General features: G+C 41.6%; 1 protein-coding gene across 2 annotated transcripts in view; it reads left to right on the top strand.

The window, feature by feature from the left end:
• Nucleotides 1-13,021, top strand: part of LOC109875808 (atrial natriuretic peptide receptor 1) — a 102,360-nt gene that overhangs the window by 36,467 nt on the left and 52,872 nt on the right. For both annotated transcript variants that reach the window (XM_020468216.2, XM_031788643.1), the window contains exon 5: nt 4,209-4,344. In XM_020468216.2, coding sequence (XP_020323805.1) covers nt 4,209-4,344 — 136 coding nt within the window. The remainder of the gene's footprint in view (nt 1-4,208; nt 4,345-13,021) is intronic.

Genomic DNA, 13,021 nt, shown 5'->3' with positions numbered 1-13,021 from the left:
CTCCTATGTGGACAGCTGAAGAACCCTTTTTGTGTAGAGAATTAACATTCTGGTGTTTTGCCTTCTGGCTCTGGCTGGATTTGCTAGTATAGAATTACCTTAATTACCAGTATGCAATTATCAAACTGTAAGTATAGGTGTTGCATTTAAAATCCACTATTTTAAAGTCCGTCAGTGATCGCTGTGGGACATCTAGAAATGGTAATTTCCTTGCACTTGGTTTGCGCAATCCCTAAGTATGAATGTCAAGTAAAATGACAACTTAATTAGACTGTTGTCTGGCAACAGATTTAGATGTTCCACTTAAATGCTAAATTATGCATGTTGGGACATGCAGTTCTGATAACCATTGCTATAATAAATGGTTAGCTATGCATTCATAAAAAACAACAATTATTTTTGGCTATGCTAATATAGTATAGGTTATAGAACCGATAACAAGCTCACAATGTGATATACTGTACAGAAGCATCTTACAGAAATTAAAATAGGCTGAGTGCCAGTGGCTTACTGCTTTTTCTGTCTCTGAGAATCCTGGTGTTGAAACATACAGTAGTAGCATTCATGAATCTCATGCGTCACCCTGTTTTCTAAGTGGATTATTGGGCTTGCTAGAGTGTATATTTTCCACACAAACCTGGCTTTCGATGGATGAAGTTATGCCACAGGTCTTTTTACACTGCAAACAGGGATTTATCTGTCAAATAGAGCATATTGAGTTACATATCTCCCCTTGGGAAGATTTTGGGGATCTTTTTGGTGTGTGGCATCATGTTGTTTATGGAAAATAACAAACTGTTGCTTTATAGCCACTGCTGGGTTCAATGTCAGTGAGCTAAGGTTGTTGGAAAGTCTCTCACAGACTCTCATAAGCATGGTGGGGCTGACCTAAATTCGAGTGATAGGGCTGTGTGTCACACTCCAGTGTCTCTAGTCTCAGCCCAATCAATGGCCCCTCAGTTAGGAAGCTAGCGAGCTGGTCACTAATTAGCGCAGCAGCAGTCCAGGAAAGGTAGAAAGTTACGCTTCCCCTCTCATTTGGCACTTAGGAAAACTTGATGATATCCTAATTGCCATAGCAACACAGATCCAATGTAGAAATGGCAGCCATTATTGCACAGTATACTTGAGCAGCCCTGCTTATTACACTAGGAGACGGGCGAAAGTTCAGGCTAAACATCTATGTGGATTTGTCAGCTCGTGAAAGCAGTTCCATGCATCTTTATTGCATTTGTGTGGTAGACATAGTAAGTTTCACCTAAATACACAAATGAAAATGTCTCTATGAACATTTTGTAAATTACACGGTTTGTGCAAGACATTAAATGTGTGAAACCATGTCAAGGTATATAAATGATGTTATTATGTTTGAGTTGTGGGTGGTAATAGCGTGAGGTGTAGGGGGAGTGTGGGTGTAGAGAGCTGCCTGGCTAAAATTCAGGGCTTTCCTCTGTAAGAGAGCTTAAATTGGTACTCAACGTCCCTAGGTGGTGCCTGCTAAAGTGCTGAACGAGAGATGTGGAGGGCAGGTGCTCCACCTTTATTAGAGCCAACAAGGGATGGAGTGTGGGGAATGTTGTTCGCTCAGGGGCCAGCTCGTGTACCTGTGTCTGCCTGCCTGCCTGTTAAAGGTCCAATGCAGCCATTTTTATCTTAATATCAAATCCTTTCTGGATACAATTAAGTACCTAACTGTGATTTTTTTTTCAATTAAAATTGTAAAAATAATAGCTTCTTAGTAAGAGCAATTTCTCAAGCAAGAATTTTACTAGGACTGTCTGGGAGTGGCCTGCAAACTAGCTGTTATTGGCAGAGCAGAGAGGTTTGGAACTCTTTCTTATTGGTCTATTTACCAATTTACAGTGATGTCACCAGACAGGCCAAAACTCCATCCCACCAAACAGCTCCTACACTAAAAGGGCATTATCATAATTTTCACAATTTCACAGTATTATTCCAACTTCATAGTGTGGAAGAATATATAAAGCACAGAGAAATCACGTTTTTGACTGCACTGGGCCTTTAAGCCACATTTATGGTAGAAAAGTGGCGTCCTGGTGAGTCACAGACACAATTCTGTGCGACTCCACTGTGGCCAACACCTACTTAATTTTGTCTGCTTTGCCGTCACATCGGTCTGCGACTCACCAGGACGAAACTTGCCTTTTCGAACATAAATTTGGCTTTTGTCTGTCTGTCCGCCCGTTAGTCCGTCCGTCTGTCCTTCTTTCTGTCTTTTGTCAGTGAACAGCTCTCTCCACACACCAAGCTTTATTTTTCTCCCTTCTATGTGTCTGTACTGGGCTTGAATCAGTCCACCTGGCCACTGTTATTGACATAGTAAAGTCTTTCAGCCGCCCAACACTTTAAATGCCCATATTGGAAGTTTATTTTTCTCACCCCTACAACTACTTCTGCATGCTTTGGAGATTCATAATACACTCATAGTTTCATTATTAAACTCCTTCATATCTTCATCTCTTGTTACCTGTGGGCAACAACGACAGCATCTATTTAAATCTGTCAATTTAAATAGAAACAGACAGAGAAGAGAACTGGCTAAATACGCATAATGTTTGTTTATATTAAGCTTATGTTTGATTAATGTATGAAGGAATGGTTGGTTGGTTGGATGGATGGGTGGGTGGGTGTATAGTTTGTCGGCAATGTTTCAGCTAACATTGCTTGGATTTTAAGGTTTGCTGGTGGATGGGTGGGAGGATGGATAGATGGATGGCTGGACAACAGGTAGCCTAGTGGTTAGAGCGTTGGACTAGTAACCGAAAGGTTGCAAGATCAAATCCCTGAGCTGACAAAGTAAAAATCTGTCATTCTGCTCCTGTACACTGTTCCTATGCTGACATTGTAAATAAGAATTTGTTCTTAACTGACTTTCCTAGTTAAGTAAACTTTCCTAGAATTATTGGCACCCTTGATAAAGATGAACAAAAAGACTGAATAAAATAAATAATACAAATACTGAATATTGTATCCTCCCAAAAACATTTTTATTTTAAACTAATACAATTGCTCAGAGAAAGGTCCTGGGACTCTTCTTAAGGTCAATGGCATCATGAACCTTACCCAGTACCTGGACATTTTAGCCAAAAACCTGTTTGTCTCAGCTAGAGGGCTGAACATTGTAGGCAAGTGGATGTTCCAGCAAGACAATAACACATACAAATCCACAAAGAAATGGTTAATTGACCAGAAAATCAACATTTTGCAATGGGCATCTCAGTCTCCCGACTTGATCTGAAAAGATTGTGGAGGAATGGTCTAAGATCCCTCCCAAAGTGTTCTGCAGTCTTATAAAACATTTTTGAAAAAGTCTCAGTGCCGTTATCGTCACAAGGTGAGGTATTGAAAGGTATTGAAAACAGGGGTGCCAATACCCCTATCTTTTTAAGATCAAGAATTATTACTTGTTAAACAAAATCTCTTTCTCTGAGATTTTTTTTTAGCATACACTATAGCTCAGTATTTGTATTATTTATTTTATGCAATCTTTCTTTCTCATCTTTTATCAAGGGTGCCAATAATTCTGGACCTGACTGTAGATGGCTTGAATTATGATTCAGTGAAAGATACGAAGCTACTCCGAGGACTGTGCCATTTACAGCATCGTCAAGGTTCATTTACAGGGCTTCTCCAGCTGTCCCAAGTCCGCAGTGGGAGGTTAGACATATTTCTAACCACAGGGGAATAGGATGTATTTCTCCATGTCTGAGTGATGTGGAGATATGGCCAGTTTTGGCACAAGTGTAAATCCAATCTCCTAGTCTGGGCTCTAACTCAAACAAATACAGGTTTTTACTTTTGAGCCTGTGTTAGGCATTCTATAATAGTTCATATTTATAGTTACACAGTTACATTCGGGGCTAGTAAATAATCCCTATGTCAGCGTGAACTCTTTCAAGGGCTATTCAAGACACACAGTCGTGCTTACAAACACCGAGTAACATACAGGCTTGACTCTGGCTCACACACACACGCACACACACCCTTACACGCACAAACAAACACACTGTTATGGATACTCTCAGACTTGAGACGTGTGTCTGAGAGAGGTAGAGGACTAAAAAGTGCCTGAAAAGATAGACAGGTGGAAAAGTAACAATCAACAGATGAAGAGGAGAGAACACCAGATGGTATGAGAGTGGATATAACAAGATTTGATGACGGTCCTCCTCCCTCCATCTTTCTAGACGAACCTGATAGCAGGAGGCTTCTATGACGGGGTAATGCTTTACTCTCAGGCCCTGAACGAGACCATGGCCGAGGGAGGGGGCCGGCCGCGAGGTGACATCGTCACCAAGAGGATGTGGAACCGCACGTACCATGGTGAGTCAATGCAGATACACAAACAATGCCCGTATCAATACAATATTCCAAACTTATTTTGCAGTAGTGCCATACCATCCATTTGAAATGATATGGTTGTTTTTGGTAAGATCACTATTTAGTTCACTGTAAGGCCTGTGCGTTGGACAGAAAATGTCACCCATCATCTGTACACTTTTGGGGAAAAAAAGGTGCTATCTAGAACCTAAAGAGTTCTACCTGGAACCAAAAAGGGTTCTCCTATGGGGACAGCCGAAGAACCCTTTTGGAGCCCTTTTTTCTAAGAAGTGTACATATAGCTTACACAATGAGAGATGCCACAATATGCTGTACAAAATATTACAATAACAATCCCACATAAATACTATGGTATACAATGGTATAAATACTATAGTATTCACTGAGTGTTTTTGAGAACTATACTGTAGTATTCACTGTAGTATACTGTAGCATTTATAGTTAACTATAGTATAAATAATGTAGTAAAATAAAACTGTAGTATATACTATATTATAAACTGGGTGGTTCGAGTCCTGAATGCTGATTGGCTGACAGCCGTGTTATATAATGGCAATAAGGCACTTCGGGGGTTTGTGGTATATGGCCAATATACAACGGCTAAGGGCTGTATCCAGACACTCCGCATTGGCCATACACCACACCCACTCAGGCCTTATTGCTTAAGTAATTAATGTAGTGTTTTTGCAGATTGTAGTACACTGCAGACTGTAGTATATACCGTAGCTTTTGCAGACTAGTATACTGTAGTGTTTGCAGACATTAATCTATTATTTACCATAGTGTTAATGTCTTTGACTTATAAATGGAGTCGTTCTTCTTTTTCTTTTTTTTTTTACAATAACAGCCTAGGAACAGTTGGTTATCTGCCTTGTTCAGGGGCAGAACAACACATTTTTACCTTGGGGATTCGATCTAGCAACCTTTCGGTTACTGGCCCTACTCCCTAACCACTAGGCTACCTGCTTCCCCAAATTCCTCCTTGAGGAATTCGTTTTATTATTATTATTATTTTAATTTAACCTTTATTTAACTAGGCAAGTCAGTTAAGAACACATTCTTATTTACAATGATTGCCTACCAAAAGGCAAAAGGCCTCCTGTGGAGACGGAGGCTGGGATTAAACATTTAAAATAAAATACAAATATAGGACAAAACACACATCACGACAAGAGAGACACCACAACACTACATAAAGAGAGAACTAAGACAACATAGCATGGCAGCAACACATAACACAGCATGGCAGCAACACATAACACAGCATGGTAGCAACACATAACACAGCATGGTAGCAAACATAATGGAGAAATAATAAAATAGTACATTTTCCATAACCTGTAAATCAAATCAATCAAAATCCAATCAAATTGAATGTTATTGGGTCACATGATTCGTAGAAAACAAGTGTAGACTAACAGTGAAATGCTTACTTATGGGCCCTTCCCAACAACGGAGAGAGAAAGAGAAATAATATCACAAGGAATAAATAGACAAGGAGTAACGATAACTTTGTACACGGGGTACCAGTACCGAGTTGCCGTGCAGGCTGCGAGGTAATTGAGGTAGATGCAGTATGTACAGTGCCGTCAAAGTATTCACACCCCTTGACTTTTTCCACATCGTGTTGCGTTATAGCCTACATTTTTTTTTTGCACTGGCCTACTCACAATACCCCATAATGTCAAAGTGGAATGATATTATTAGAAATGTTTAAACATTTATAAAAAATTAAAAGCAGAAATGTCTTGAGTCAATAAGTATTCAACCCCTTTGTTATGGCAAGTCGAAATAATTTCAGAAGTAAAACATTTGCTTAACAATTTGCATGCTCACTCTGCAATAATAGTGTTTAACATCATTATTTTATAACTACCTCATCTCTTGTACGCCACACATACAATTATCTCTAAGGTCCCTCAGTCGAGCAGTGAATTTCAAACATTGATTCAGCTACAATGACCAGGGAGGTTTTCCAATGCCTTGCAAAGGATGGCACCTATTGGTAGATGGGTAAAAGAAAAAGCAGACATTGAGCATGGTGAAGTTATTAAAAACCCTTTTGATGGTGTATCAATACACCCAGTCACTACAAAGAAGCAGGAGTCCTTCATAAAAATTCCAAAACATGCATACTGTTTTCAGCAAGGCACTAAAGTAATACAGCAGATGTAATTCATTTTTTATCCTGAATACAAAGTGCTCTGTGTTGTATTAGATTTGCATCCCTAACATTACTGAGTACCGCTCTCCATATTTTCAAGCATAGTGGTGGCTGCATCATGTTATGGGTATGCTTGTAATCATTAATAACTGGGGAGTTTTTCAGAATAAAAAGTAAATGTCACAGGCAAAATCCTATAAGAAAACCTGGTTCAGTCTGCTTTCCACCAGACACTGGGCGATGAATTCACCTTTCAGCAGGACAATAACCTAAAATGCAAGGCCAACTCTACACTGGAGTTGCTTACCAAGAAGACAGGGAATGTTTGTGAGTGGCCGAGTTACAGTTTTGACTTAAATCTACTTTAAAATCTGTGTCGGTGTCTAATAATGATCAACAACCAATTTGACGCAGCTTGAAGAATTTTGAAAGGAATAATGGGCAAATGTTGCACAATCCGTTCCCTGAAAGCGGCAGCTCTAGCCTTTATTACAGTGTGAATGGTACCTGTATTTTGTGGCTTCTGGTTGGGATATGTACATGCCAAGGTTTCCCTTAGGAAAATGTGGCACCGGACAGCGTTACCGGGAAGATTTAAATTAGGGCGTCCACCCACTGTGCTCAAAATGACAGAAATCACATTTAAATTATGGTAATGCATCTTAACAGAACATGCAACTAATGTAATGAAGCAGTCAATAAAATGTCATTTTCAAACATTTGCCAAAATGCAATTCACAGGAAAAGACCCGTTCTAAACAGCACACCTGATAGCGGTTCCATATGTGACAGATGAAAATCTTTTCTAGAAACTTAGAAAGAGGGGTAATCTAAAAATTCAACAACTAGGATGGATTGCTAATATGACTAGGATTGTGCCTTTGGCTATATGGAAAACTAAATAAAGTTGATATGAAAATCAATAGAACAGGAGAGAGAAACCATAGCGGATCCAATAGGGAAGTAAACGGAAATCAATTTGCCAAAATGATATTATTACTCCTGTCTTTACAGAAATAAATAAAATAATACAAAATACTTCACCAGAAAGCATGACTTACCCACAGAGGATCATAAGCTTCTTTAAAAAAATATCTGTGGATTGTTTCAAATCCCAAGCTCGTAGGCCTATGCCTATTTTGGAAGCCCGCAATTTGGGCAGCGTGCGTGACGATAGGCCTAGCTGATTACTGAGTGGTGGCTGTCAGTGAAAAGCATCTAAAATATGTGTGAAGATAATGTGTCTTGAGTATAATTTTAAATGTTGAGACAAGAAGGGAGGGATGTGTGGCGAAGATACAGTGCATCTCAAAAGTATTCAGACCCCTTGACTTTTTTCATATTTTGTTACGTTACAGTCTTCCTCTAAAATATATATATATTTTTTATCCCTCATAAATCTACACACAATACCCCATAATGACAAAGCAAAAACTAGGTTTCAGACATTTTTGCTAAAGTATAAGAACCTTTACTCAGTACTTTGTTGAAGTATCTTTGATAGCAATTACTGCCTCGAGTTTTCTTGGGTATGACACTATAATCTTGGTGCACCTGTATTTGGGGAGTTTCTCCTATTCTTCTCTGCAGATCCTCTCAAGCTCTGTCAGGTTGGATTTGGAGCATTGCTGCACAGCTATTTTCGGTCTCTCCATAGATGTTCGATCAGGTTCAAGTCTGGGCTCTGGCAGGGCCACTCAAAGACCTTCAGAGACTTGTCCCGAAGCCACTCCTGCGTTGTCTTGGCTATGTGCTTATGGTCGTTGTCCTGTTGGAAGGTGAACCTTCACCTCAGTGCTCTGGAGCAGGTGTTCATCAATGATCTCTCTGTACTTTGCTCCGTTCGATCCTGACTAGCCTCCCAGTCCCTGCCGCTGAAAAACATCCCCACAGCATGATGCTGCCACCACCATACTTCACCGTAGAGATGGTGCCAGGTTTCCTCCAGACATGACGCTTGGCATTCAGACCAAAGAGTTCAATCTTCTTTTCATCAGACCAGAGAATCTTGTTTTTCATGGTCTGACAGTCCTTTAGGTGCCCTCTGTAAAACTCCAAGCGGGCTGTCATGTGCCTTTTACTGAGGAGTGGCTTCCGTCTGGCAACTCTACCATAAAGACCTGATTGGTGGAGTGCTGAAGAGATGGTTGTCCTTCTGGAAGGTTCTCCCACCTCCACAGAGGAACTCTGGAGCTCTGTCAGAGTGACTATCAGGTTCTTTGTCAACTTCCTGACCTAGGCCCTTCTCCTCTGACTGCTCAGTTTGGCCGGGCGGTCATCTCTAGGAAGGTGGGTCCAAACTTATTCCATTTATGAATGATAGAGGTCACTGTGTTCATGAGAACCTCCAATGCTGCAGATATTTTTTGGTACCCTTCCCCAGTTCTGTGCCTCGACACAATCCTGGCTCGGAGGTCTATGGACAATTCCTGAGACCTCATGGTTTGGTTTTTGCTCTGACATGCACTGTCAACCGTGGGACCTTATATAGACAGGTGTGTGCCTTTCCAAATAAATCATGTCCAATCAATTTTGAGTATCATAGCAAAGGGTATGAATACTTATGTAAATAAGATATATCTGTTTTTTTTGTAATACGTTTGCTAAAAAATCTAAACCTGTTTTCGCTTTGTCATTATGGGGTATTGTGTGTAGATTGATGAGGATTTTTATTTATTTAATCCATTTTAGAATAAGCCAAAATGTGGAAAAAGTAAAGGGGTTTTAATACTTTCCAAATGCACTGTATAGGCAAATCTCCCTCCAGAATGTCTCAGCTATCCCCCGCCAATTCTTGCGCATTCATTGTTCCATTGTGTGAATGATTTTCCCTTTGTTTTTTGTTTTCAATCAATTCCCCATTATATATGTCACCAGTAGTCAATGTACCCTTAATCCCTGTCATTCGGTTACATCAATTTCTGTTAATGCATGTATTAATCACAGTCATTTACTGTTCTCATTCTCGGAGTGGAAACGTTGTTACAACCTGCTACCCTTGTGAGAAACAAGTTTTGAATTATTTCATAACCAACATATATGAGATTTGTAATTTTTTTTATTTTGTTTGGAGTGCACCATATGAGCAATGAGCATGTGTCTGGTTTCTCCTTCCTGATAATGTTTAGTAACTGGAAATGTGGAAATGTAGGAAAGTTTTGTTTTTTTACATCCATTACGAATGATAATATATTAACCCTATAAGTTCCTCACAGTAAGCTATTTGAAAAATCTTCCCAACAATCTCCACCTCGATAATCACCAATCCTCAGTGTGAAAGAGACATGGATGTTAAAGGCCTAGTGCTGCATTTGGCCTATAGGCTATGAGTTCCATGCATTCATTTCTTTAGCTGCCAATGGATCACGATGTATCAATGTGTCCATATGGCAGAGACAGAAATGCATATGTGAAAATCAAATCAAATCAAATTTTATTTGTCACATACACATGGTTAGCAGATGTTAATGCGAGTGTAGCGAAATGCTTGTGCTTCTAGTTCCGACAATGCAGTAATAACCAACAAGTAATCTAACTAACAATTCCAAAACTACTGTCTTATACACAGTGTAAGGGGATAAAGAATATGTACATAAGGATATATGAATGAGTGATGGTACAGAGCAGCATAGGCAAGATACAGTAGATGGTATCGAGTACAGTATATACATATGAGATGAGTATGTAAACAAAGTGGCATAGTTAAAGTGGCTAGTGATACATGTATTACATAAGGATACAGTCGATAATATAGAGTACAGTATATACGTATGCATATGAGATGAAGAATGTAGGGTAAGTAACATTATATAAGGTAGCATTGTTTAAAGTGGCTAGTGATATATTTACATAATTTCCCATCAATTTCCATTATTAAAGTGGCTGGAGTTGAGTCAGTGTCAGTGTGTTGGCAGCAACCACTCAATGTTAGTGGTGGCTGTTTAACAGTCTGATGGCCTTGAGATAGAAGCTGTTTTTCAGTCTCTCGGTCCCAGCTTTGATGCACCTGTACTGACCTCGCCTTCTGGATGATAGCAGGGTGAACAGGCAGTGGCTCGGGTGGTTGATGTCCTTGATGATCTTTATGGCCTTCCTGTAACATCGGGTGGTGTAGGTGTCCTGGAGGGCAGGTAGTTTGCCCCCGGTGATGCGTTGTGCAGACCTCACTACCCTCTGGAGAGCCTTACGGTTGAGGGCGGAGCAGTTGCCGTACCAGGCGGTGATACAGCCCGCCAGGATGCTCTCGATTGTGCATCTGTAGAAGTTTGTGAGTGCTTTTGGTGACAAGCCGAATTTCTTCAGCCTCCTGAGGTTGAAGAGGAGCTGCGCCTTCTTCACGATGCTGTCTGCGTGAGTGGACCAATTCAGTTTGTCTGTGATGTGTATGCCGAGGAACTTAAAACTTGCTACCCTCTCCACTACTGTTCCATCGATGTGGATAGGTGGGTGTTCCCTCTGCTGTTTCCTGAAGTCCACAATCATCTCCTTAGTTTTGTTGACGTTGAGTGTGAGGTTATTTTCCTGACACCACACTCCGAGGGCCCTCACCTCCTCCCTGTAGGCCGTCTCGTCGTTGTTGGTAATCAAGCCTACCACTGTTGTGTCGTCCGCAAACTTGATGATTGAGTTGGAGGCGTGCGTGGCCACGCAGTCGTGGGTGAACAGGGAGTACAGGAGAGGGCTCAGAACGCACCCTTGTGGGGCCCCAGTGTTGAGGATCAGCGGGGAGGAGATGTTGTTGCCTACCCTCACCACCTGGGGGCGGCCCGTCAGGAAGTCCAGTACCCAGTTGCACAGGGCGGGGTCGAGACCCAGGGTCTCGAGCTTGATGACGAGCTTGGAGGGTACTATGGTGTTGAATGCCAAGCTGTAGTCGATGAACAGCATTCTCACATAGGTATTCCTCTTGTCCAGATGGGTTAGGGCAGTGTGCAGTGTGGTTGAGATTGCATCGTCTGTGGACCTATTTGGGCGGTAAGCAAATTGGAGTGGGTCTAGGGTGTCAGGTAGGGTGGAGGTGATATGGTCCTTGACTAGTCTCTCAAAGCACTTCATGATGACGGAAGTGAGTCGGTAGTCGTTTAGCTCAGTTACCTTAGCTTTCTTGGGAACAGGAACAATGGTGGCCCTCTTGAAGCATGTGGGAACAGCAGACTGGTATAGGGATTGATTGAATATGTCCGTAAACACACCGGCCAGCTGGTCTGCGCATGCTCTGAGGGCACAGCTGGGGATGCCGTCTGGGCCTGCAGCCTTGCGAGGGTTAACATGTTTAAATGTCTTACTCACCTCGGCTGCAGTGAAGGAGAGACCGCATGTTTTCGTTGCAGGCCGTGTCAGTGGCACTGTATTGTCCTCAAAGCGGGCAAAAAAGTTATTTAGTCTGCCTGGGAGCAAGACATCCTGGTCCGTGACTGGGCTGGATTTCTTCCTGTAGTCCGTGATTGACTGTAGCGGTTAAGAGCGTTGGGCCAGTAACCAAAAGTTTGCTGGCTTGAATCCACGAGCTGACTAGGTGAAAAATCTGTCCATGTGCCCTTGAGTAAGGCACTTAACCCTAATTGCTCCTGTAAGTCGATCTGGATAAGAGCATCTGCTAAATGATGTAAATGTAGGATGAATTGGAAGCTTCCCCAAACTTGAAAGTCTTTATAAAATAATTGCCTCCACGTCCATGGTCAGATTTTGCCTAAAAGCTACTTTGAAGTAAGATAATAATATTCAGGGTTCAAATAATGAATTATGTTTTCAAAATGCATACTTCCTCCAGCTCACATTGTAAAGTGGTCGGTGACACACTGATAGCTTGTTGCCTGCGCTTAATTGGTGAATGGGAGACGTGCTTCAATTACCAGTTGAGAAATAAAAATAGCAGTTATTTTTACTCGTGCCCCAAAAGTTTTTTAACATGCGATTGGATTTAGAGTTGTTGCGTATTGAATTGGCTTTGAAAAGCATTTTTTTTTTACTACAGTAGAAATCCAGTTCAAAATAGTCTCTGTATACAGTACTGTCACGTTGGTATGAAGGGTCAGGAGACAGGCGCAGGAATGCGTAATCGTTTTTCTGATTAAGCCCAAATTACGGCGTGCCGTGTAAAGGCACGGGGACGGGCCAGTTGCCGCTGCCGAAGTTGCGTCGGCGGACGGACCCGTTGTGTCAACGTTGGACGGGCCAGTTGTGTCAACGTTGGACGGGCCAGTTGTGTCAACGTTGGACGGGCCAGTTGTGTCAACGTTGGACGGGCCAGTTGTGTCAACGTTGGACGGGCCAGTTGTGTCAACGTTGGACGGGCCAGTTGTGGCAACGTTGGACGGGCCAGTTGTGGCAACGTTGGACGGGCCAGTTGTGGCAACGTTGGACGGGCCAGTTGCAGCTGCTGAAGTTGCGTTGTTTTTAAAAACAATTATTAAGCCCAAATGACGGCGTGCCGTGTAAAGGCACGGTGACAAAGACCAAACAAACACTATACAAAACACAGGGTTGAAACGCAAA

This window comes from Oncorhynchus kisutch, linkage group LG14 (assembly GCF_002021735.2).
Source record: "Oncorhynchus kisutch isolate 150728-3 linkage group LG14, Okis_V2, whole genome shotgun sequence".
Taxonomy (NCBI): Eukaryota; Metazoa; Chordata; class Actinopteri; order Salmoniformes; family Salmonidae; genus Oncorhynchus; species Oncorhynchus kisutch.
Note: the sequence above shows the minus strand (reverse complement) of the source record. Positions and strands in the feature narration are given on the sequence as shown.